The sequence below is a fragment of the Ursus maritimus genome, unplaced genomic scaffold (genome assembly GCF_017311325.1).
Source record: "Ursus maritimus isolate PB19 unplaced genomic scaffold, ASM1731132v1 scaffold_3, whole genome shotgun sequence".
Lineage (NCBI taxonomy): Eukaryota > Metazoa > Chordata > Mammalia > Carnivora > Ursidae > Ursus > Ursus maritimus.
This window is the reverse complement of record NW_024425563.1, coordinates 68,793,432-68,820,235: the sequence shown is the minus strand read 5'-3', so window position 1 is coordinate 68,820,235 and position 26,804 is coordinate 68,793,432. Positions and strand designations below refer to the sequence as shown.

At 36.7% G+C, this 26,804-nt stretch overlaps 1 protein-coding gene across 1 annotated transcript in view; it reads right to left on the bottom strand.

The window, feature by feature from the left end:
* CALCR (calcitonin receptor) overlaps positions 1 to 26,543 on the bottom strand; it is a 61,714-nt gene extending 35,171 nt beyond the window's left edge. The window contains exons 1-6 of the mRNA XM_008686242.2: positions 26,493 to 26,543; positions 19,698 to 19,854; positions 17,116 to 17,226; positions 11,609 to 11,721; positions 8,622 to 8,713; positions 1,187 to 1,313 (exon numbers count right to left, since the gene is read on the bottom strand). Of these exons, the coding sequence (XP_008684464.2) occupies positions 1,187 to 1,313; positions 8,622 to 8,713; positions 11,609 to 11,721; positions 17,116 to 17,226; positions 19,698 to 19,854; positions 26,493 to 26,543 (651 nt within the window). The remainder of the gene's footprint in view (positions 1 to 1,186; positions 1,314 to 8,621; positions 8,714 to 11,608; positions 11,722 to 17,115; positions 17,227 to 19,697; positions 19,855 to 26,492) is intronic.
* Between the last annotated feature and the right edge of the window lie 261 nt (positions 26,544 to 26,804).

Below are 26,804 nucleotides of genomic sequence, written 5' to 3'. Positions count from 1 at the left end.
ATCTCTAAATTACCACAGTAGAGAGGACCTGTCCCTTTACTGAGCCTCAGTTTACTCAGTTAATAATGGGAATAATATCCATCCTTTGCTAGGGTCTTGGGAAGACTAGATGAAATGAAATGATTTTTATTAAAATCAGCTGACATTAAAAAAGAAAACTCATCAAGGTAACCCATTGGATCACATTCTGCAGGTAAGATAAGACTGTCTCAGATAACAGACACCATGGTTTTAAAAGATGGACCATAGTATCTTTCTGGATATATCCACATTGCAAAAATGATTAACACTGTGGATTCCTTAGAAGCCAGTTGAGCTGCTTTCCCATGCCATGCCACTGCCACGCAGGATGCACGCTCTGGGCAGATTTCACGCATTTTTGTCTTTGGGTTGGCAGAGCTGTCAAATGCCAGTTTTGAAAGATGAGGCTATCTACAGATGCTTGCATAACACAGTTAAGCAGAGAAACAAGAATGAAAATATCCCTTGGTCATTCATTGTGTGCTAGATAGCTTCTGTTTGTGCTTTAAAATGCACCCTCCATCCTGCTCCCACTGCCCTGGGTCCAGAGAAACCCATCTGTACATCTCCATCAGGGCTTCCTTGCCCTCGGTTTATGGCTGAGCTCAGTCAATGGGGATCATCAGCAGAGACTGGGAAATGAGAGTGAGCGAGCTCGGGGTATTTAAACCTTTTTCAAGTCATGCAGACATAAACATGACAGTGTTTATATGGCTTACCACAGTAAATGCATAGCTACTTATAGGTCAGTTGACTGGCACAAGCCCAGCCCCGTGTCAGGATGCGAAGGGGATTCCTATATAGGCTTACCTGTAACCCATTAGTGACACATTGAGGCATTGTCTTAGTACACCTGGTATTGCCTATGTTTACAAGATGTGCTCAGTAAACTTCCCATGGATGTGAGTACATTTTTGATCAGTAGTAAAAGTCATGATTTGTTATATAATTCTTATTTGGTTATGACTGAATTATTCCCAGCCCTTTACTGCACATAGCAATTACTTCCGATCACTATACAGAAATGATACACCATGCTCAACTGTAAAAGTAAATATGATCACACATATAAACAGCTGTTTGAGTCAGACAATAGCACCATGGTCACTATTTATAGGTACTATGTCCTTAAGAATAAATCACAAGCAAATCATGCAATGCTCACCGGATCCCTTCTCACGAGCTCTCCATTGGGTACGACTTCAACCAGGTGGATGATGATAATCATAGAATTCAGGATGTAAGTCAGAAACATGTTCTTGTGCAGAGTCACCCTTTGGCAGCCAAGGCTCCTGGAAGAAAAAGTAACCGAAAGCAGTAATCAGGGCCACAGTGTTGAAGTACCTGGAAAAAAACCAACAACATGTTGGTAATATTTGTAATATTTCCTTTAGCAATAGATGAGAGACCTATAAGAAATAAGTGAAGCCAGTCCCATCTTTAAGACTCAATACCACTTTTCTGCCTGATTTTTAAAAACAGTTTTCCCGTCACGGTAGCTCATAGTTTTCAGTCCTCAGGGTGACTTCATACAGTAACTGAAAGAGTGAGGGATAAAATCACTTTCAATTATAACAAATGTCGTGAAATTGATTAAGAGAAGGACTCTTACAAGAGCAACCCTTGGAATTAGGGTCTGGAGTGTGCTTCAGATGAAAAGTCGAATATTCATTGATGTAACCAGGCAGAAATCGTGTGGCAAACGGGATAACAGAGCATGAAGTCGGGACCAAGGCTGCCCTTGACAAAGTACTGAATTCGTGTCCTTGACCCATCCCAGACCTTATTAAGTCTCTGTCATTCTTCTCTTTTGCCATTTCTTCTTTCATCTTCTTATTTCTCATATTCCAACTAGAATCAACTCTGTGGTTCTCCCTTTCCACATCCTCCTGATGGTGGAGCTCAGACACAGTCAGAGAATTCTAAATAGGCTCAAATTTGATCTCGTTAGGAGGCACAGTGTGGTCTGCATCTGATGAAACCCATCCAAGCATTGCCGCTTGTTGGCATAGCCATTTCCTACCTTTTGGACACTAAACAATTTGTTGGATTTTTTATTCCTTTCTCCTCCACTCCATAAGCTTGTACATATGTATTTGTGTGAATAAGCACATACATAAACATTAGTTTGAATATCCTATTTCACTTTTTGATGCAAATGGAGAGAGCCCTGCAGGATGGCTATAACAAAATTGGAATGATTATCCCTGATGAACAAAAATCTTGCATTTACCATAATTGATCCAGTCAAAAAATGTTCAGCATAATGTGAAAATTTAAAACATTCAGTTAATGATGCCAATGATTAATCACAGTAACTATTCCTTAAAAATCTTCATGGAATAAAGTTAGTATTCCAGGAATTTTGAAAAGGGAATTCCGGGGAAAGATGAAATAGGAGAATGGTCTGGGTGTATTTACAATGCTTTCCTAAATTTCATATCAAAAGAAAATGCAATTACCTGTAGTAAAAAGTAGATTTAAGTCATGAGGGCATCTGTTAGAGCATATTTTGATTATTGTAGCTATGTCTTTCAACTCTCAGGAAGCATAACCATTAGTAAACAGTCAATACAGAATATTTTAAAATTTGCAACTTGAGCAGGGATGGAATGCAGAACTTTATATCCAGGAAGGGTTTAGAGAAGAACTTAAACACACACACACATACACACACACATCCATGTACTACTTTATTTGGCAGCAGAAAGCTCTGTTAAATAAACCAAACCTAATTGGTTTTATAATAGTATTATAAAAGTAGGCTGCAAACTTAAGGCTTTAAAAAGAAAAAAATATTTACGTGAAACATCATACCCATTTACACTGCATAAACTCTTCAATACTGCAACTGCTACATCAAACCTGTGACCTGCCATTTTCCATAGAGTCATAATAGCATTTTATAACTCTTCTCACTGGGGGCAAATATCTGTGGTCTTATTATCGGATTCAGCCTGGCTTAAACCAACAACAGTTGACCTTGTTGAGTATGATGAGTATGGTACGATGAGTATGGATGAATGCATCAAACAGAGCTGCGATTCTCATGTCTGGTTTTCTTTTGACCAGGTAGAGTTCAATAATCTGCCGACGTACGACATCAGCTTAAAGAACTGGTTAATGCTTAGTCTTCTGTGTAAATCAAAAGTATACGTCCTCCCCTTCTAGCTTATTACTCCCTGGCCCTCTTATCCCTGCTTTATTATTTTTTGTTCTTAACACCACCTCCTGACATATCATCTATCTGTTTATTGCGTCTTATTTTCTCTGTTTCTCTCACCAGCGTGGGGGTGCTAAAGGAATTCGTTTTGTCCACCTAGAAGAGTGTCTGACACCTTGCAGAGTTTGATACTCATGTTTTTAAATTACAAAACCTTTACATAAGAGCAGTTTACTTTTTCAAGCTGTGACCAGTAAACAGCTCTCCAGTATATCAGAGAATTACATTAAATGCTAGATTGTCTCATATCTTATACTTTGTATCATACTGAACATTTGCCAAGTTCTTGCTATAGGTATTAACTAACTAACATTGGACATTATGCTGTTGTTCAACAGTAGTGAAAACCGATATCCAGTGCAGTATTATGTACATAATGAGAAAATGACCTGGTTTAAAGCCGGATAAACTGTTAGGCTCCAAAGGAAGAATATGACTAGTATAGAATATGAGTTTCTGTGTCTTGAAGTTTCAATATAATTCCTGCTTATTGAGTTTAAGAAATTTTATTACACTTACTTGATGACATTTACACTCAGCTTTTTGAAGCAAGTTAGAAGTACTTTAAGTTTATTAAAATTCATTCAGTAATCCAATGCATATTACTGTGAACCCATTTAATAATCCAGCACACATTACCATATGATTCAGACCTTCTGGTAGATGCTAGGGATATATGGGTGAACAAAACAGCTTCTGTCTACAGGGACCTTATATGCTACATAATTGTTTATTTACTCTCATTAGGATAACTGTTCTGAAGGAGAGGTGTAGGGTGCTAAAGAGGTTAACTGAACTTAATATAAGTAATTAGGTATTCAGTTGTTCTCAATGCAAAAATGTCTTGTTGCTTGAATGAACAGATCTGTCAGATCTGAAATGTCGTAAGCAGAAAATAGCACAAACCTGGGGTTAGCTATACCTCATTCCTCTTGATGAAAAGAAATAGCTATTTAGATAGACAGAACATTGCTTACTTTTGAGAACCCCAAGTACTATAGATTCTCTAATAGCAGGAGGAAAAGACAACCCAATCTATGTCTGTCTTGGCCCAACCAAAGTGTCACTCGTATGTGAGGAAGAGATAATGATTTACTTCGGTATGAATCTCAAGATGCCATATTTTAAGGCGAAAACTAAATGTTATTTTCATGGTTTTAGTTTATTTGGTGTAAATCTTCCACACTAAAAAATGTTTCAAGTAATTGGGACCCTATGTATGTATGTGGGTGATCTGGGGGAGCTTGTAGTTATAAGAGAAGGCATTTAATATTTGCCTTGAGTTTTGCAGATTGCATAAACCAGTTTGGTATCACAGGATAAGGAAGAGCAGTGTTCACTTCTTTAATAAAACTGTAATGATAGTCACATTCAAAGTAAAGAAGGAAAGAAGCAAGTAATAAAACAAGTAAAAGTTGTTTTGAGTTTACCGTGCATGCGAAAATATGCATTGGAATGACTGCTGTGATGGGTACAAGCAGTTGTAGTTTTCAGCGTTTAACTCTAAGGTTTCCTCTATCTAGCTACCGTATCTTGTTCACAGTGGACAAGGCAAGTGAGGGGAATGGAGGGAATGCGGAATGGATTGCATTAAAACTCCTAGGAAAATTCAAATCCCAATATCTTATATAGCTTTCCTCTCTGACAAGAGACTTTATACCCTGGGATTTAGCACAAAATCTTTATCCTTAAGGAAATCCTTTTTCAATAATAATTCTTGCTTCTTTTCCTATTACTACTGTTCTATGAGTGAACAGTTTTCCAAGACATGAGCGACAGTTATCTTTTGTGTCCTGTCATGTCAAGGGAACGTTGGGAGACAGGAGGCTATCTTTGGTGCCATTGACTTAGTGGCTTTTCTGGAGCACTAGGAAGGCAACCAAAGATATATAATAGTGGCTACTATACAAGTTCAAGACAAAGCGTTATCTACCCATCCACTATGTAGGTGTGACAAAGAAAAACAGTGCATACTGAGTGAGTAGAGAGGAATCAGTATTGCTTCTGAAGGTCCCTATGGAAACCCTGCTTTTGTGCTGATGTGGCCAATGTAATAATGCAATGCAATAAAAACACCCCCTGCCTTCCAACATATATCTCTATTCATTTTCAGGCAAGAGTAATTAATATTCAAAATTTAATAATCAGTAAGGCATGAGTATCAAGCAGTCAAAATGGGTGTTAATGAATGTTTGACTGTGGTGCTTTCTTGAGAGAAAACAGTGAGATGTTTTAGTAATTTAGGACTATTCCACAGAAATGTCAATTGATAAATTCTAAGTGGAACTGATGGGATAAGTGAATTTTATTGCAAACTTGCTTAAAATGGTCAGGGAACAAACACAAATAAATGGCCACTTATGTGACTTTCTCAAGACAGTCTTCCCTAAGGGTATCTTCATCTTAACTCTCTTGTTGACATTTACTATTGGCATCTAGTGGTGAGGAGTCTTGCTGAATAAATTTGATGTTTCTATTTAATCCCTCTCTGTATTGTTGCTCCTAACTATTTTTCCTGTGAAGAAAATGAGTGTATATGTGAGTAATTTCCCAGATTTTTAGCAGCAAAGTATTGGCAGTTCCACAGCCTCCTGTATATTTAGTAACTTTAAATTCCTCTGGAGGCTTTCTTAGCCTGCTGGTTTGAGGGGGACACCTGCAGGGTTATTCCTATTTATAGACCCTATAAGGCACATTTTATGCGTTGAGAGTGAGATTTCAATGGGATGATTATGAATGGGGGCATTAGGTCTCAAAAGTGGAGCTGGGTGTAACTTCTCATTTTGGTTTCATGAAAGTTTTATGAAATTGATTAGATTTTGCAAAATAACTCAAGCCTGGGAATGTAGAATTAAGCAAGGGAGTGATGATTATATTTTTGCTCAGGTTTCACACAGATGATGCCACTTAAGTGCATAAATCATAAAAGCTTCCGTTGTAATATGCAGTAAAGACCTTAAGGGTGATGTTGAGCATTTGAAAACAATTCTGGGAAAATGTTGTTAATTAAAAGATAAAATCCAGTGATAGATCAGAATTACCTTTTATTTTTTGCTCTTAATATTTATGAAATGCAAATGTACAGGAAAAAAATCTGAAGATTCAGAAACATACTTTAATTTTTTTTCATACTTTGAAGAAAACGGATGCCCTTGATATTTTTAGTTTGGGCAGTTTAAGATAAAATTAAGAACAAGTATAACACTCAGATGTGACTGCTTTTAGATCTGAAGATTTGGTATCTCAGCATGTGTGGTTTTCATATCCTATCCATCTCTGGTTGTGTGCACTCTGCAGAAAGAGCTATTGCAGCCTCTGTCTTCCCGTTACCATATTAAGATTATAGACCAATATGACTTGATTTTCCTCCCAAGAGTTAAGTTGCTGTTTGGTAGGCCTTTGGAAATGAGAGACAGTAGGACAAAATTAGGTGCTGCCCCCAAATTCTCTCAAGGGTTCAACCAGATTAATTTTGTTCTGGGTCTAACTGGAGTTGAGAAATATTTTACTTTACTTATGTGCTGCACTTTTAAACACACATCTTCAGTGGCTTTAATACAGAAATGAGTGTTGAAGGAATATTCTTATTTTCTTTGCTGATTTGGCTCTCACATCACTTATTTAAGTGGCTGCAGAAATAAAGAACGAAGAAATGTCCTGTTGACATTTTTTTATCTTTAAACTCCTGAATACATTTATTAGTTGCACCATTACAAATTTGGGGGTTGTTTCTTTCCATTTTTTTCCTTTCAATTTTTTTTATGGTTATATTAAAAATTTTAAAGGTTAGACTCTTAGTGACAGACTTTTTAATCAAAGTTGTACAGGAGCCATGATGATGTATTTATTCACCGTGGTCAAGTGCAGTTGAAAAATGAACAGAAATTCCAAGATTAATCATGCTGTGTGTTTACTCCCCCATATTCTGATCATTATAATTGAAAATACTCTTCTTTTCTAATTCTAGTAATTAATCCCTTATGTCTTGTTGCTTTGTTTATATCTTTCTCCAGTTAAACCATATATGGAGGGAGCTCATTCTCTGTTTATTTAAATTATTATTTATTTATTTACTATTATCTAATTATTGTTATTCAGTCAACAAAAAATTGCTATTCAGTTACGTCGCGTGGTCAGAGTAAGAATCTTGACTACATAAGATACAGACCTACTGTGATAATGGTATAAGATGAAGACAAAGATTAAAAAGGATCAAGGGAACAATAATAATAGTAGTTGTGTTCAAGGTGTGCTCACAGGTGATTCTCCCCTTGGCTTAATTTTTAGTAGTATCATGATAACGTTTTAACAAAAATCAAATTAAGATTCTGTTATACTATGTATGAATCACAGATATGTACGATCACATCTTTGAAGTGTGGAGGATTATTTGTAGTCTAAGCCTATGAAGGAGCTTTTCTTGACCATTTGTATAATACCACAACTAAAGAATACATTAGTTGAAGGACACAGCCCAGTAGTACAGAAATTAGTCAGAATTCTCATGAAAGGGTAATGTAGTGCCTCCTGCCTTTGATTTGAAGAAATCACACTAAATTTAGGACATTTCTAGGACTGAATTTAATATACATTACTGTCTCACATGCATGATGAAGTCATTCCTGAAAAAACAGACTCAATGTTTCAAATTCTCCATTATTACAAAATCAATATTTATTTCAACTTAATCATTTTGCCGTAGATAATGTAATCAAGTGCATAGACATGGCCTTGGAATAGAAACCTCACTGGGATTTTACTCCTCAGAGTGTTAGAAGGTAACTGTGGTTGACAATGCTCCGTTTGCAAGGGCAAAACACTGACACTTAACTCTTCTTCCAGAGATTCTCCTTGGTCCCAGCTGAGTGAGTCGGGACCAGAAAGGAGCCTTACCTTCCTTCCATGGCCAAACACTATTCTGGGCTCACTAGCCATGCTTCTCTTCTGGGCAAATCCACCTGTGGTAAGCTCATAATTAGGCAAGGTGCATTTGAGCTTCTGGCCATGGCCTCCATATTTTAGGATGAGGGTGAAAGAAGGAAGAGGAGCCTCTCCTCAGTACTTCCTGCAACCTTAGCCATGGTTAAGTGGAGCTTTTCACATGTTAACACAGTGTACCTATGGGCTCACAGGACTGTTTCATTTTGGGAAGGAGCCATGTTGCCTTTGAAAATTATATGAATCCATCTTATTTTCCTCAGAGATAGGGTTAAAAAGTATGTTTTAATTAATTTCATTTTCCTTGCTACCTCATGACTCCCAGTGTTGCATTTATCTTGTGGTTTACAGACCACCCTTCCCCGAACTCTTGCAGTTTACCATTTATTTCAGTACCTTGAAGAAGAAAATAAAAAGCAGATGCTATGAGGGTACTTACTTGAAAAACACGAAAATCCCCAGCGAAATCACCAAGGTGAAAATTGACAAAGAATGGCCCACAATAGCCAAGTAGTACAGGACGTATGCATTCTGGAACAACAACAACAACAACAACAAAACAGTTATAAAAATAAACAGGCAAATAAATGATAATAGAGGAGGGAAACAGTTTCTGTTTTTAATGTCTGTGTAAATCAACAACTGTTCTCGTCCTTTAAAAAATCTACTAAAATTACAACAAATGTTTCAGAGAATTAGATTATATTGAATCATAATATTTGGGGTTAACAGGTTAAATATTATAAGATTATCAGTTATACTAGAATATTCATGATGTGGTGGGAAGAGCATAAGAATGGATTCATCAATGCTGTTCTTTACTTGGGATACTAAACATTAAGTCTTTGTGTGACTCTTATCAGTCAGTCACTTCACCCCTCTGGATCTCAGTAGTCCTCATCTCTCAAATAATTTGGTCAAAACTAAATGATTTTTAAAACAATATATGCCGCTTATAAGAAACAACGTTAACTACCGGGATACAGAAATACTGAACATAAAAGGACGGGAAAAGATGATATGTAAACACTAACCACAAGAAAATTGGTGTTATAGAGCTCCAGATGTTAAGTCAGGAAGACAGAACATTTTTTCATTTCTATTCACCTAATAATATAAACTCAAACCACATAAAGCATAAAGCAAAAAGTGACACCGCTTAGTAATCAATAGAACATATGATACAAATGCAAGACATGTCAGAATAAGTTGGATCATTTCTATGCAGTTTTTTAATTCCTGGGAGAAATGTGGCATTTATGTACAAATCATTACGCTTCAACACTTGATTCTTGTCAATTTCCTTGTGAAGAGCCTGATATGGAAGCACTGATTCTGCTAAACGGCTTTCGAAGCATGCAGAGTCTTTTGTTTGGTGATGTGCATTAATGCTGGACAGAAACAAATACTGCCTTTCTAGGCGTTAGAATTTCAAAATGAACTAATCAAGTCCTCCTGAATTGTGGCTGTTGCACCACCGGATGGGGCATCTACATATTATTTGCACTTTCATTGATAACTACTCTCCTAACAGCAACCCTTTTATCCTTACAGAAATGATGACAATGTTGGAATAGCTGGTTTATAGCTAGAGCTGATAAAGACTTCAAAATAGCTTATACTCCCTTTCTTAGAAAGTATTTAGGAATCTTTGCAAGAAAACTAATACTCAGCTCCTGTCTTTTCTCCCACCAATTCCTTTTCTGGCTACTTTTCTAACTTCACCACTAGACAAAACCGGGAGTGGCACTTTCTAAGAGTTTTCCTTTTAAATAGTTCACCATATAGAATCCCCTTGCCATTTAAAATACTGTTTTTAATTTGGATATATAGCCATGCCCCTAACCTCTGTCACTTTATTTTTATCTCTGTATATTTTATTTCTAAGAAAACTTTATATAACCTAATTCATTTTCTTTCAGTTGCCTCCAGAATACTTTAAAACATATTTATTCTTCTGAAATAAAGTTGTCTAAATGTGTAAGATTAAACCAACAGCTCATAATTTAGTTGCCATTCTTGGTGTCATTCTTAAGACTGAGAAGTGCTTCTTCTTCTTTTCTTTTTTTAATAAATTCTAAGTTGCTTTCTTCAATTTTTTTTTTTTTTTTGCCTGTATATAGCTGGAAGATTTGTGCAACGAATTTTAATCATTATGTTAGGTGCTTGGAGGGGAACATTTACTCTTAAAATACTTTATTTCTATCTCAGACATGGCCAGAGAGAGAGGTCAAATATGGCAGCCTAGGAATTATTTATTTGGATTTGCACTCTTTGTAACAATTCATTTAACAGGTTTACAATTTTTTTCTGTAAAATTATAATCAGCACTGATTCAGGAATTCCTTACTTGGTGACATGTAATTTCAATCAGATCTTATTAAGTAAATAGCTCTCCATTAGGATGTAGACATGCATCTGATTCTCAGGGGGTGACTAAGTAATTTGTGAAGCGGTAACAGGCTTTGGTGCCCCCAGCCTATGCCCGTGACAAGATATTCCTCTGGTCTTTAGTCAACTGGTCTCTAAGCTACCTATTCATCTTGTTTGCTTTTTGTTCTTCCTTGTTTTGTTTTAAATAAAAGGAAAATTTTCTATACTCCTACATCTGCTCTATAGTGTACAGAAGCACTGATGTGCTTTCAGCTTCCAACTTAGTAATTACTTAGCACACAAGCCTATCTTTGAAGGAAACAATAGGCTTCCCTTGTAGCACCAGGGCTGCTCAGGGATAGCCTGTGTGGTTTAATACTGACCGACTGTTTCTCCCAGCAGCATGGGGAGAGGAGGCTGATAGTGGGCTTCGTGATTTTTTTTCAGATTTCTCCATGCATTTGGAGAGTAGGTGTCTGGCTTAAATGTTTCTAAGCAGAAATGATATTATGAATATTTAACAGGCGGTAAGAGACAAATACTAACAAATCGGAACAGACTAAACTGCCACACCTGTATCAACACGTAGATGAGAAGCCTCATTCTAAGGGTTTCTTCAAGGCCTGATAGTAAAACTATAATGGGTGTCTTGGGGCGGGGAATGGGGGGCAACTGTCACTTTGTGACTTGGGGCAAAAAATCTGCAATTTTGGAACTCTTCCAGTAGAAGAGAGATCTTAGAGCGTCCCTGGAAATGCTGCCTAAGATCTGGCATCATGGGGAATCCCATCATCTCTTCCATGGACACTGTTTCCCTCGTTATAAATGGCCTGATTCTCATGGAACTCTTGACACTGAGTGCCAACCAGAAAGTAAAATGTCATTTCCTCTAAGGCTACTTCAGAGAGTCCTTAGAACTCTCAGGCCATGATCTGATTTCCTTCTTTGGAATAGGCTGGCTTCTTGGTAGCAGGTATTTTAAAGTTATGCATACATTTATAAGTGAAGATAATGGCACTCTCACCCAATACTGAAATTTGAAATAGAACCTACCTTCAGTTTCTCAGGAGTGAAAGCATTACACATAGTGTAGTTGGACCAGGTTCGATTGTTCTCAGGATGTTTATACCAATCCCCATTCTCGTCACAGTATTTTGTAACCTTTTCTGTTAATGAAACAGTTATTACATTGCCATCTCAAAATACCAAGAAGGAAAAATAAAGCTTAAAACCATTCCACAGTGTGAATCACTTTATAGAACATGAATGTGAATATAGGCCAACGGAGACTACCGTGAATCATGCATTTTACAAGATGTTTTAGTACGTGTTGTTTCGTTTTGTCTTCAGCAAAGCCATGTAAAGTGACGTTGCTAGCTCCGCTTTACAAACAGGAAGCAGAGAGTGAGAGAGGTGACAGAGTTTGAAGTCACTAGATAGTGGGTCAGCTGGGATTTAATCTCAGGTCCGTTGCACTAAAAAGTGCTAACTATACTGTGCCTCGTAGTTTTATTTATTTATTTATTTATTTATTTATTTATTTATTTACTTATTTTAAGATTTTATTTTTATTTATTCGACAGAGATAGACACAGCCAGCGAGAGAGGGAACACAAGCAGGGGGAGTGGGAGAGGAAGAAGCAGGCTCATAGCAGAGGAGCCTGATGTGGGGCTTGATCCCAGAACGCCGGGATCACGCCCTGAGCCGAAGGCAGACGCTTAACCGCTGTGCCACCCAGGCGCCCCTGTACCTCGTATTTTTAAACCAACCTTACATTTCTGATTTTAGATGGGAACTATGTGAGAGTGGCAAGACCATACTTTTCTTCGTTATATGCAATTTGTATTTATTAGGTTGAATGTATGAAACTGCAGGTTTTGTGGGTCAGATGGTCAAATACTGGCAATTTAATACAGTTAAGTCCACTAGAACAAAGAATTCCTAAACTAAAGGATGTATCTAGAAATCATTTTCACGCTTCTCAAAAAGATTTCATTTGAATCTTTTCTGTCGGTCCCACAGAAGGTATATTAGGGATTTAAAGATTGTGCCTTTACTATTTACTTCTTGAATCAACTCTTTGGTGATAGTGAAATTTGCTGATTTGGCTGGATTGGGATATTAAAGATCTCTACCTTGCTATGGGCCAGGTGTTGTGCTAAGCACTTTGCAGAATTGTCTTCTTCAGTGTTAATAATGACCCTTTAAGATGGGTACTGGTCTTTTCATGGTACATATGAGGGGCTGAGGCTCAGAGAAGTTAAGTGAATTCCCCTTCCACAGCTAGCAAGTAGGAAGGCCAGGGCTCAAATCCAGGTCTAGTCTACTTGATTCCAAAGCTATTGTGGGGCTACTAAGCTCTGTATTAAGCCTCACAGTCCAGTGGCAGTTACCTACACTTCACTCAGTGACCCAGAGAATCATAAATAATTTGGTTGACTGCAAGATAGTATTCAAATTTTAATCTGATTGGCTACACAATTGGAAGAAAAAAATTATATTGAATTAAATAAAATACAAATAATGAACAAGTGAACAATAAAATGAATGCACTTGCCAAATTTAATCTGAGTTGTTCAGACTTTCTCTAGTTCTCCAAAGTACCTCTGCAATGTGTTTATGGCCTCAGACATCATATAGTAACCCCAAATTGGTATAATATGCAAACAGATTCAACCCTCAAAATTTTTTGATTTTTTATAATTTCTTGGCAAAAACATTTTTGAAGCATTTTTCTTCATTGGAAAAGGTAAAGAGCTGTCACACCAATGGATAACCCTTTTATGTACGGCTTTTGGGTTTTTTTTTTTTACCAGAGATGTGGAAGTCTGAATCACATACTAATATTTGGAGGATACTGTTATTGTTTTAAAGGCTAAGAAAACAATTCATGTAAAAAAACTTGTCTGAAATATCACTGACATTAAGCAATGATGATTCTAATAGGTTGCGTGAAAACATCTTTTCCTTGAAAAATGTGTTTTTTCAGCCTCTTGAAATAATTGTTGGAGTACAGTGTGGAATACATATAAACAAATCTACAGTTTTAAGTTTGAATCTCGTGTTTAGTTTGGTAGTACCTGTTTCAGTCATACAATGAAAAATTTTGAATTACACTTAAAAATTGCCAAAGATAAAAGAATTTTCATACTAGCTGTTAGCATATTGATTGACTAAGCAGAACTACTGATAGAAAATTATTTAAAAAATTATCAGACCTCAGTGGTATTTCAGACAAGTTTTTTTACATGAATTGTTTTTTACGTGAATTGTTTTACAGATTCTCTGGCCCAATCCCCAGAAATTCAAATTTGCTTATCTGAAGAGATAACCAGGAATCCGCATTTTAAAAATCAGCAATTCCAAAGGGTATCAGGGTTGAGAATCATGGTCCTAAACCGTATGTTGACCTTCTTGACTCTGTGCCAGTAAAGTTCAACATTAAGGGCATCGCCTTAAATACATCCTTGTTAAGTGTGCTTTTTACTTTTTAGCATATTCCTTCAGGCTACCAGCCTTTTTTGAATTTCAATGCTGTTATTCCCTCTATCATGACCTGTCTTTTACCCAACACTTCCTCTAAAATGAAATCTCTGTCATTTCATTAAACTGTTTTGTTTATCATTAAAATATAGTGTTGGGTCAATGGTAAAATCCTAAACAATTTAAGTTTGTTGATACAGGTATTTTCAAGATGTGTTTTTCTTTTGAAGCGTATCTGTCCCCCACTTGAGAGGGTTCTTTCTAAAAATCAGGCTGAGAAGATGGATCTATGCCTGGAAATCCCTGTTTTGCTGACCAAAAACTTGCCCTTTAGTTAGTGATTATAGCCACTTTGGCAAGAGCCCGTTGCTGCTTCGGAATGGCCTTGTAGCCTCTATTGCAGAAAAGCTCTTTATGCCAATCAAGTTATCTCTAAAGTAGTTGTCAAGTCAAGATGAATGAAGCATCATTTATTGGGAAGAGTCATTAAAGCCAGAAAGCTGATCATCAAACAGCATTCAGTTAGAGTTTACAGGAAAGTAGGGCTGAGCAGGGCAGGGCTGAGTAGCCCTTCTCGTTGCACAATGAAAATTTTCAGAAGTGGCTGGCCTGAACTTGTTTTTAAAGTAGCCCCCCCCCCCACTCTCATTTTCATTATCTCTGTCTTACTGGGGTGGAACTTTGGATCTCATCCTTGTTGGGAGCACCAAAGCATCTCTTAAACACTGACACGGGGTAGACTAATTTCTCTGCTCTAATCTGGATTCCGGAAACTTTCTTGTCTCGATTTTACCATTTGACGATTGTTTTCTCACTTTCAGTCTATGTGCAGTAACCTCTTGTCATTCATAGTCAGTGAGCAAACGTAAAGAGATGGGCTGGTTGACCCTGAAAGGTGGTAGAAACTCTGACCAAACAACTCTTGGAAAAATCTGAAAGTCAAGGTTAGTTTTTCATAGTCTTTTAAGCATGAAACAAACACTGATTCCTCTCTTCAAGATGCTATTTCTAGTCCAGACCAGATAATTCAATGAAGATCCGTCTTGTCAGAACCTTGGCATTCCCTTCCACTGACTGAATCTTCTCTCTTCCATGGAACCACTTCCAAAAGGATACTGAAGGAAGGAGGAAAATGAGCACTGTGGGGTGTGGAGGGATTACTGTGTTCCGTTGTATCACATCTTGTTGGAGGAGGTCTAGAGCTCGAGATGGAATGATCTGCTTACCTGGGGTCCTGGCCCACGGCCAGCCAGTTCAACATCTGGAGCCACTTAAACACTCAGCAGCCTCAGGCTCACTCCACTCTCAGCAACAAACCCCGCCTGCTAACCAGGGCTTAAGTGGTGTGCCTGTAGCTTACTTTCAGCATCTGGGTCTCTTTTATAACTAAGATTAAGTGCTCCCTTTTCAGCATCTTAATCTCAGTCAATATTTCAATGGGACAGATTTTCTATCTAGTTTCTTGGAACAGAGTTTTTCTGGCCCCAACACCTGTGGTCCCTGAGGCTAGGTGGCTACTGCTTTTTACCCCTCTGGTACCCACATTCCTCCGTTATCTGGATCAGTCTCATCCGATGCTGTGTTCCACCTCCTACTGGCATAGCTACTTGGTATATTGCTTGAGCTTTTCTGGTATCCGCCACTCTCTTATTTGGACTTCCTTTATTACTTAACACATTTTCATCTTGGCTGCACATTTTGTCACAAGCAGAACTTTAAAAGATCCTCATGCCCAGGTTATACTCCCAACTAATTAATTCAGAATGTCTGGGGTGGTACCAGGCATCAGGATTTTGTTAAGCTTCCAAGGTTCTTAGCCAAGTTGAGAATCACTCACTACTAACACCTATCCAAATCCATTCCACTGACCCCCGTGTGTCTAGTCTCTGGACTGAGGCTGTTACACCAACTCAAATATCTCTTTACACATTCCTCGCTTTGCTCCTGACCACTAACCACTGAGCCTCTTGGATCCCAGACCTCAAATTTATTTGGATAGCTGATGTTTCTGAGATACATCCCATCAGCCCCCTAGGTTCTTACCTACTCCACTTGGTAGCTGGTACTCCTAGACCTTTACCCTGCCTACGTACGCATCCTAATCCAACTTCCAATTATACCAGTGGGGCTAGACTGAGGCCTGAAGGAAAAACACGTCTTCCCTAGGAAGTTCTAAAAGTACTTCAATCTGCACAAGTGTGTGTGGGGATTTAGAAATACTGTTTCTCAAATGCTTTTCCAAGACTGTTGATAAAGAGAGGGTTAGGTAAGAGCTCCAGAGACTTGGTTCACTTGCAGTTTTGTGTCAAATATTGTGTGAATATATAAATTTAGATAATATATATGAAAATGTTTTAAAAAGTAAAAAATGATACTCAATAAGAAGTATTCCTATGTTATGTTTATAACTAAAATCAATTTGGTGTCACTTATTTACCTAACACACATTTGTTGACTGCTCGTGTTGTGCAGGGCGTGGAACTGGATGTTCGTATGATCCATTCATTATAACATTAGTCTTATTTACGGAACATATATTAATAATCTACTGTTGGAACAGAAATCTAGCAAGTGTCTACAGTTACTACCTTCTGACTTAGTTCCCTTTACACATGACAGTTTTATATAACTTTCAATGTTATCTAAAATTTCCATTGTGCGTGCCCTATCAGTCCAGTATACCCAAAGTCTAGACCAAATATTTGCGTAAGTTACCAAATGTGTGACAGTTGAAAACTGAAAAACAACATTTAAGTAAAACTTCACACAGTTAAAAAAATTCATTTAAAATTTTAATAAAATTTAATATTAAATATTTAAAATATATAAAAAATTAACTTTCATTTAGAATTGAAGACCAATGTGCACAATGGACCAGTAATGTGACCTAAAAAATAAGGAGCGCTTGAAATATTTGTACAACTCGGTGATATTTCAAGTAAGGAAATGCTTCAGAAAGTGCTGAAACATGTAGAGAGTATGATTAGACAGGTATCTTTTAAATCTGATTTTCTTCAGAACCATTAAAGTTCTAAAAGCTTCATAGCAAAATATGAAATAAAAAGAAGTATTTTACCTGATGGATCAAAGTCTGGAAAATAATCTGGGCAGTACTGCTGGGACAATACTCCAGCCGGTGTATCATCCCAGCATAGCCATCCATCCCAGGTGCGGTTGCAATATGGACCTGATGATTCAGGAAGAAATTAATATTGATGTTGGAAAAAGTTGCAGAATCATCAGCAGGATTTAACAGCGTTCAATAGGATCTAACTACTTAATAGTTATTCTGGAGATCTCTCCGTGCATATGGAAATATTAAAAAGAACAGCAGCAGCAACAAAATAAAGATACTAACTTTACCAACTCGAAATCAAATTTAATTTTTATAGGGTTTTCTCCATTTGCTCTTTAAAAGACATACATGTCATCTGTATGGAATCTTTCCTCCAAAATCTTTCCTTTAAAATATCTCCAGAAATGCTGCAAAGAAATCTTGTGAAAGTAAATGCAGTATCACCCCTGGATAAGAGGCTTACTTTAAAAAAACTATATGGCTTTAGAATATATAGATCCTACTAACCATTAACCTTAAAAAGGGTTGCCTAGGATGGCTCTATTCTTTTTTTTTTCCTTAAGATTTATTTATTTATTTGAGAGAGAGAGAGAGAGAGAGAAAGCACGCACAAAAGCAGGGGGAGAGGAAGAGGGGGAAGGAGAGAGAAAATCCTTAAGCAGACTCCCTGCTGACTGTGATGCTCCATCCCAGGACCCTGAGGTCATGACCTGAGCAGAAATCAAGAGTCAGATGCTTAACCAACTGAGCCATCCTGGTGTCCCTTGGATAATTCTATTTTTAATCCAAGGATTTAAAATTAAAATTCCTATTGGAGATGCATTTGTAGACAGTTAATAGATTATGTATAAAACTAGTCTTATTATTTTAGAATCACACTTTCTTAGTGGCTAAAATAATGCTCGGTTTGAGCAGTTTTTGTATTTATCAGCATTGGCTCCAAGTAGTTTCTCACGCCTTTCAAAATTTAATTTACCCTAAAACATAAGGTACGATTTGCCTCTATAAGTCTATTCAAAAGAATAAGCCTCAGGCTTTGAAGTCAGAAGGAAGAAAAGAAAAGAAAAGAAAAGAAAAGAAAAGAAAAGAAAAGAAAAAGAAAGGAAGAAAGAAAGAAAGAAAAAGAAAGAAAGGAAGAAAGAAAGAAAGAGAAAGAGAGAAGAAAGAAAGAAAGAAAGGAAAGAAAAGAAAGAAAAGAAAGGAAAGGAAAAAAAAGAAGGAAGGAAGGAAGGAAGGAAAGAAAAGGAAAGGAGGAAGGGAGGAAGGGAGGAAGGAAGGGGGGATAGAAAGAAAATAATAGAAAAGGGAAAAAAGATTTAAAAAAAAGAAAAAGAAAAGAAAAAAGAAATCTTAAAATAATGATCATAGTACAAAAGTTCAACCTCCCCAAATGATTAAGACTGAAGTGAAGGAGGCTGCTCTCACTTCACCTCTGAAAATAAATTTTATTTCTGTTGTTTCATTTGGGCAGACCTGCATCTAACAACTTTTCAGGTTCTTAAAAAACACTGAAACTACTCCAGACGGAAGAATAACATGTATCTGTCTTTTAATTATCTTAACTTTTGTTTAAAGGAAAATGCTAAAAATAGGAACTAGAAATTAAAACTTTAACTATTTGAAGGCAAACCATGTGTAGAAATAGAATATACTTAAACAATATTCCACCCTACCAAGCGGTGTTATCTTAGAATATACAAGGGTGGGGGTGCCTGGGTGGCGCAGTCGTTAAGCATCTGCCTTCGGCTCAGGGTGTGATCCCAGTGTTCTGGGATCGAGCCCCACATCAGGCTCCTCTGCTGGAAGCCTGCTTCTCCTTCTCCCACTCCCCCTGCTTGTGTTCCCTCTCTCGCTGGCTGTCTCTCTCTGTCAAATAAATAAATAAAATCTTAAAAAAAAAAAAAAAGAATATACAAGGGTGTACACGATCTTGTTGGGACTTTTCAAATGCTTCAGGGGAGAGGGGAGAGAACTGAAATCGATGTAGTGATGTTTGGCCATCTCATAGTCTTCTATAGCTAATAGAATGTGCTTGGCCCTGAAAATATTTCAACAGTCACATAGAGTATTTTAGAGAAGGTGATAGATATACAATGCGTGCCTAGGAGAGAGCTTTTACTAATTCCTCTGGGAACTGGGGTTAGAAAAGAGGAAGGAATAGCAGGAGTTGGCAACCCATTGACAGTTAAGGGAAGATACTGCCTAGTTAACCCAACCGAGACAGGGTTTTGACAGGATTCACCTGAGGCTAATTCTCTGCCCACTATTTTCCATTTCCCTTCCTGCCATTTTCCAGTTCCTCTCCATCACAGCCCTGTATTGTTCCTCCTTGCCAGGTGTGAATACTGAGTTATTGTAGTAATTTTGTCATAGGTGCAGCCGTTAGCCCAAAACCAGTTGGGTAAACTTGGGCAAAGAAAGTAGACATGTCTCCAGCATGAAATACACAAACATACCATAGTTTGAAAACCACTGTTAAAAATGCTGGCATATTAAAATTAGTCAACACATATTTATCCATGGAAGAAAGTAAGCCTTTAATGATGTTTGCAACACATATTTGCATACATCCTTCTTTTTACCTTCTCCTTGGTATGGGGGCAACTGCTGCATGCGGTCATAGCATTTGTACTGCGCATCCGACATTTTCTTTCGTCCTAGGACGTACAGAAATGGCTCGGACTCCATATTGGGAGGATAGGTGTTATTTGAAGTGGCAGGAAGAATTGGGGTTGGGTGCTGTATTAAAAAGAAAAGTCAGTTACTTATACAGAGCGGGAATGGGTATATACGGAAATAAATGAAACAATCAAAAAGTTTGAAAACATTTTCCTTCATGAGCAACAATTACAAATTACAAATTATCCTACGAATGTAGGATATTTTTCTTCATAACTAAAAAGTATATTTATATTTCATTTACAATTTCTACCTACAAATTTCATATTTACATGCATTCCATTCACTACTGAAAATGTATAGCCCCCACCCAAACTCATGCACCTCTTTATCATATAAGATTGTTTTAATTTTATTATCACGGTAAAGTTTAGAAGTAAACAAAACAAATAAGCTAATTTCCAAAAAATACTAACATTAAATCAATTTTGCCTTCTTTGGAACTTCTAATAATCATGAGTCACACTATTAAAAACAGATATATTAGCGCACTAAATAAGATTTTATATTAGATTATTTCAGCTTTTTAAAAATCTGTGCTTAGATTATGTACACTGCCAAAAATTCACCTCAATTATTCCACAGAACAAACAAAATCTCTTCTTCTGAGATATTCTGTGTTGGATGATTGGCCTTAATATCTTTAAATTGGTTTCATCAGCAGATGACCTACACACGGTAATTTATTTTCGCTGCTGAAAAACCAATGTAAATCTTAAATATTTCTCCAAGCGCTTCTGCATTTTTGATACAGGTGGACATTGGTCATGATCACTACCTAACACATCATCCTAAATTGTGTTTACCTAGATTCCAGTCTCTTTTGTGGCCATGATGTTTTTGGTGGTGCCTGAATCTGTGATTCTCTATATCCATGTTCTGCATAGAGACTTTATTCAGAGAAGACTGCAAGCTTCAGCCTGCACTAACTTTTCTTCTTCTGATTAAGAACACTCTCTGCTTTCTTTCTATCACACCTGTTAAGAACACTTTTTATTTGGCTTTACTCTGTCTAAATTATTCTAAGATTAAAGTTTCCCCAAATATATCAATGGCAGAAATAGTGTTATGTACTTTTCTCTATGCCTCACAGTCTCTAAAACAAACTCATTTTTATTAAGTTGACCTGTATACATCAGGCTACTCATAGTAGAACTGCAGTGTTTTCCAGTGCATGTCATTGTGTAGAGGGGGCATCCTGTCCTCTAAGATGGCATGGCGCTAAAAGCTAAACTGTACAATGCATGATACAACAACCAGTCAGAACAGACAGAGGGCATAGAGCAAGAACGGTCAGGGACAACTACAGATACAAGGTCGAATGAGATTTGGACTTCGAGTGCCTGCACAGACAGAGGAGAGGGAAGGCTTTCTGGATGGAGGGAAAGGAATGCGTCTAAGTCCCAGAGGCAGCAAATGGCATGTGTGAGACACTGTAAGGAAACCATCCTTCCTAGAGGGGAGCATTTTGGGGGATTAGTAAGAAATGGAGTCAAGGAAAATCAGGTAATACAGAGCCCTGAGAAAATGAATACAAAGTGAGTGGTGCAATGAAAGGCTCAATACATTTTAGCTAATGTTATTACAACATGACAGTAAAATAAAGATGTCACGCAGGTTTTTGACCAGTGAAGTTTGCGAAAGGAGACTGTTAGTAAAATTCATGTGGTGGGCATCAGACATCCACAGGTCAGAGCTGGGGAGGGAGCCAGGAAGCCGAAGGCATGGACTAGATCACTGCATGCAGGGGGAGCAGGGAAGCACAGCCCTCAGCACTTTCTCAGATAAGAAAAACATGTATTTGAATATAGGAAAGGAGAACAGTGATAGTCAAATAGCTCTGATATTTTAACCCATATAATGGAAAACAATGGGAGTGCCCTGAGAAGGGAGAAGTTGGGAAAGGAAAACCTTACTGGGGGAAGAAAGTGAATTCTCTTTTGTACTTGTTTTGAAGGTGCCAGCAAGCCATCTAAGTAGAAATTGCTTACAAACAGAAGAGGGTGAATACTTAACTACTGTTGTAACTCTAGATGGATACTTACTGTGAATATAGCTGACACTACTCTTTAAATATTAGGATTATTTCTAACTTTAATGCCTCTTGAATGTATGATAATGAAAAGAGAAATTAATGTACTGACAGAAATTATTTAAAATGTACAAATCCTTTACCAATGTAGTTGAACATCATTCTGTTGTCATATGACCCTTTCTTACTCGTTTTAAGACCAATCGGCAAATAGTCATTGAAACTAGTAAGTCAAGCATTATGCTAGAAGCTGAGGAAACAGTGCTGAATAAAACAAGCATAGATCCTGCCCTCATGGAGCTTACAGACTAACAAGAAAGACCGACATTATAAAATATTTCCTGACACCAGAAATTGTGAATGGTAAAGAATCATCAATTACTGAATGCTCAGATATTCCTTCAGGAATTGGAATGTGGTTTGGGAGTAAAAAAACACATTTTTTTGAAGAGATTTCATGTTAAGGCTTCATTTTGGATCGTACGAGCCTACATTTGTACGAATGCACGTGTCTATGTGTGTTTTAATAATCTCACTACAGATCACATAATCATGGTCTTTAATAGATCACTGTGTCCTCACAATGAGAGATATTAATTATAGGCTAAACTTGTGCATCTATTTTAGATTTCTTGTGGCTCCATTCTTAGAATCTTTCATTGACATGAGAATTATCATTTGTTATATTACTTATTTCTGGGCCATTTTCTCACCATATTCAAATCAAATTAGAAGATGGAATGTGATGTCTTAGATAAATATTTATATTTTAGATATTAGGGACTATTTTAAGTTTGTCATTCCTTCCAGAAGTAACATTCTGAATTCCATCTTTAAATGGACTGGGCAGCCAGTTAAGAAATGTTCCTGGGAGCCATGGGGAGGCATTATGTGCAAAGATATCAAGAGGAAAACCCTGTGCTCATATTTTCAATTACAGCATTATTTGTTTTAATGCAGTTTTAACATCAGTAACAGTACAGATACGACCATCTGAAAGAGCAGGTGTAGTTCATGCAGACGATAGTAGCGTCAATCTGATCATTCTTGCAATATTGAAACAAACTCCAGTGAACTTGGTTTGGAGCCTGGTTCAATAGAGATTGTTTCAACACTGAAGGAATGAGAAATTAGAACTTCTGTCGTAGATGAGCCATAGTGATCTGAGTCCGCTCCTTGTCTGGTTCGTGTGTGAGCACTGATGATGGAATTTTTCCAGTGGTAACTGAATGTTTCAGGGACTTTCTTCTGAAAATAACATACACATTGAGGCATTCTGTCTATGTATGTGGACATAGGTAACTATTTTATATATATATATATTATATATATATAAAATATTATATATTATATATATATAAAATTCCAATAATGGAATTACTACTGCTTGAAAATAATATTTATACAAATTTCATAAAGTTCATTGAACATATAAACTTTTTTGCTGATGATTTCATACCAATAAAAATAGCTAGTGAGGTGGTATAGTTTTCAGCAATATAGAAGCCAAATAGAAGCATAGTGGTTAGATAAGACTACCAAGCAATGTGAAAGACTTAAAAATATTTTACTTGTCATAAGTATTATGCTTATATTATATATTTGGGGGGGCGTAAATAAATATTTTATGCTCACATGAGGATAGAGATGAGATATTGAGAGCACATTGCTTTTGTGGATAAAGATTGGTGTTCAAAGCTTTGCATACAAGCCATCTTACATGATTTTTCCAAAGCAAAACAAAAAACAGCCCCTTAATTGTTGTCCTATGTAGCAGTTTAGCCGCCGTATATGTGATGTCACTCCTAAAGGTGCAAGTAAATGGCGCCACACATACGACCACCAAGCTGCCACCAATACCTGTAGTCCTCAGCTGAAACACCACTGGTTCTTTCAGGTAATAAATAATTTGCTTCCCACATGCCAGGTACTGTTCTAGGTGCTGGAGATGCATCAGTGAACAAGACTGGCAAGATCCCTGCCCTCATGGGGCTTACAGTCTAGGTTTTGTGCACACTAATCATGGAGTCCAGTGGAAGCAATCTGGGTTGAATGGTCATGTAGTCAAGCAATTCCTACTTTGATGTAAGACAACCAGCCTACTTTTGGGTTACAGGTGGTTTCTAGAAGCACAGAGACAAAATAATGACAGGACTGTTCTGTGCAGAACTTTAAGGAATTGTCCATCTCTGCACTGCTTTAAACCTAATGAATGTGGGAACCCATGCTACAGTGCTGAAGGGAAAGATTCCTAATGATTGCCACGGACAGAACTGCTCTAAAAGGAACATGATTCTAGAATCCACAAATTGATATAACCAACAGGATTTCCTTAATACTGACAATGTAGATGTTGGAATTATTTGTAGTTTTCAGTTACTTATACTTTTCAAAATAATGAAGGATAAAATAGAACTTTGTAAAGTGTTAACCCTGGTTCTTCCAGGTAGGATCAGATGGTTGGTGTCCTACGTACTTTCTACTCAAGCATTATATAAACAACAAAACTGCTGCATAATGATAAACTCTAAGCAAAGAAGGGAATACAACTTAGTTAACAACAAAATGCTTCTCAGAAAAATCTAGTTTTTGTACGTCCATCCTCATCATCGTTGTTACAATTATCCTCATCACTACATTTTTGAGTGTTCACTATGTGCCAAGCACTGTTCTAAGCTTACTGTGTTACTGCAGATAAGGGAGAGGAAGTGAGTGGGTGGTTTTGCTCAATGTAGATTGAGGCTCATGGAATGTGGTGACAAACTGATACTTTAAAGAGTGTTTGGAAATCAGGTTGGTAGAATTCAACAAATATACTCATAGTGGTTTTTCACACTAATGTATTTAAGAAGTAATATTGTATAGTAATTAAAATCAATATCACTTTTTCAAAAAATTTAATTTTCTTGGAGGAGTATCCATGTGGAACACAGTGAATGTTTTAGAAGGAAACTGACATATCAAAAAATTTTTATGGAAAAATTCTCCAAATCAAATATATGCTCCAAATACAGGATAGAGAAGCAAATTTCTGTTTGTCACAGCAAAGAGAACACAAAGCCACTCAAGTGCCCTGTGCAGTATGTTTGCTAGCAAAGAGATGCCCACAAACCATAAAACATTTCTGTCCATGGCTCAAATATATGAAATTCTTTTAATGTCTGAATTTTAAGATATATTGGGTAAAAGTTTTGAATAGAATTGATTTACTTTAGTTTTTTAACGCATCAAAAATGATCTGTAGTCTTTGTAGTCTTTGTGGTAGTACTCAAATGCTCTTATTCATACCTAGTAAGTTACTATAGCTTTTCTTCTGTCTAATGTAATTATATGGTTTATGAAATAAACTTATTTAGAAATATTTACATGTAATTGATCACACAGGATTTAATTTAAGCTCTAAAAATAACAATATCAATTACAAATAGAATATACCGCTATTTCTGCAACTATAGAATCTCATATAAGGCTTGGGCCTTTAGAGACAAAATAAAATATGCTAGTAGTTACTACAATATTTTTGTTTAAGTGTTTTTGTTATATTTACAATGACATGAAGTTACCTACATTTCCAAATACTGGATTACTTTTAGCAAATTATACTGTATTTTATCCAAAGATTAAAATAATATGACAATATTACATAATAAAATAGACTATATTCAATATCCAAGTAGATACAGAAGGGCTACGTTAACAATCATACCCATAAACCATTTATTTGATGTATAACATTACAAAATAAAAATTCCCTTAAAAATGAGATGAACATTTTTGGAATATTAGTAATATTTTCCCCTGAATAATGTTAAAAGAAATAGTTTATGCAAACTTGTAAGCCTATGACTACTCATCGATTAATAATGTAAATCCTGGAACCCTGGGCAAGTTTTGTTTGGGTGAATATAATAATATCAGGTACTGACTGATTTTTATTGCCTTATAATTCACTGGCCAATGTTGTTCTGATGAGCTAGAAAGGATAAGGATCAAGACAACTCCTAATTTATTTATGTAAAATTTACTCATCTCTCTTTCATGTGTTGTTGAAGCTGATATGATGGTGGGTTAGCAAAAACACAAACAGACAGGCCCCAGCAGTATTTTCTAAGATAATTGCAGTTCTGACTACTTGCTAACCATTTAGGAATAAAACAATATAAAATCACATAAATTGAACATGATTGAAAAGGTTAGAGAAAGAGTAATGGAGTGACATTGGTCTGTTAAGACTTAAGATTCTTAGTTTTTTTGAGAGATGCATTTAAAATCAATAACCTGACTGAAACAGTTCAGATGTTTGAAAAAGACAGAAGCCCAGAAACTGTGTTTCAAATCCACCTGTCTAACACGAAAAACATTTTACCCAAGAACATCATTAACCTTCCATGTTAATTTCCGGATAATTAACTTGAGATATCTCAAGTTAATGGTAAATTTTTGTAAACAGAGCTCACATTTTTCAGTGAAACATAACACTAATCTAAATTGTGAAACTTCAGAGCAGGGATCCGTTAACAAAATATCAAGGAAATGATAGTTTTGAGGAACTTTTGGCTTATGGAACTTAGCTTTGGCAAGATGTCTACCCTTGCAAATGCCCATTCAATCATACGCTCTATTTCAGCATTCCTGATTAATGTAGCTTAAATGATGTTTTACTTACATTTAGAAAGATGAAGAGTACCAAGCACCGGCGCGTCAGTGTGAACTTCATTTTTGGTTTTTGAAGATGATCTTCTAAGTCCTAGAAAAATATACAAGTAACAGAGACATTTACATTAATAAATACAGCTTTAATATTGCCTATAGTCAATTTCTTTTTCTTGTCTTTCTATTTGACTGGGAGAGGACCATGCCCCAAGACACCCTACATAAAATTCATGTACATAAGCAATATGCTGGTGATGTAAATGCAGTTCAATGTTCCATTGCCCTTCCTTTCAGCCAGGAACGACTGCTGTCTGGTTGTTGTCTA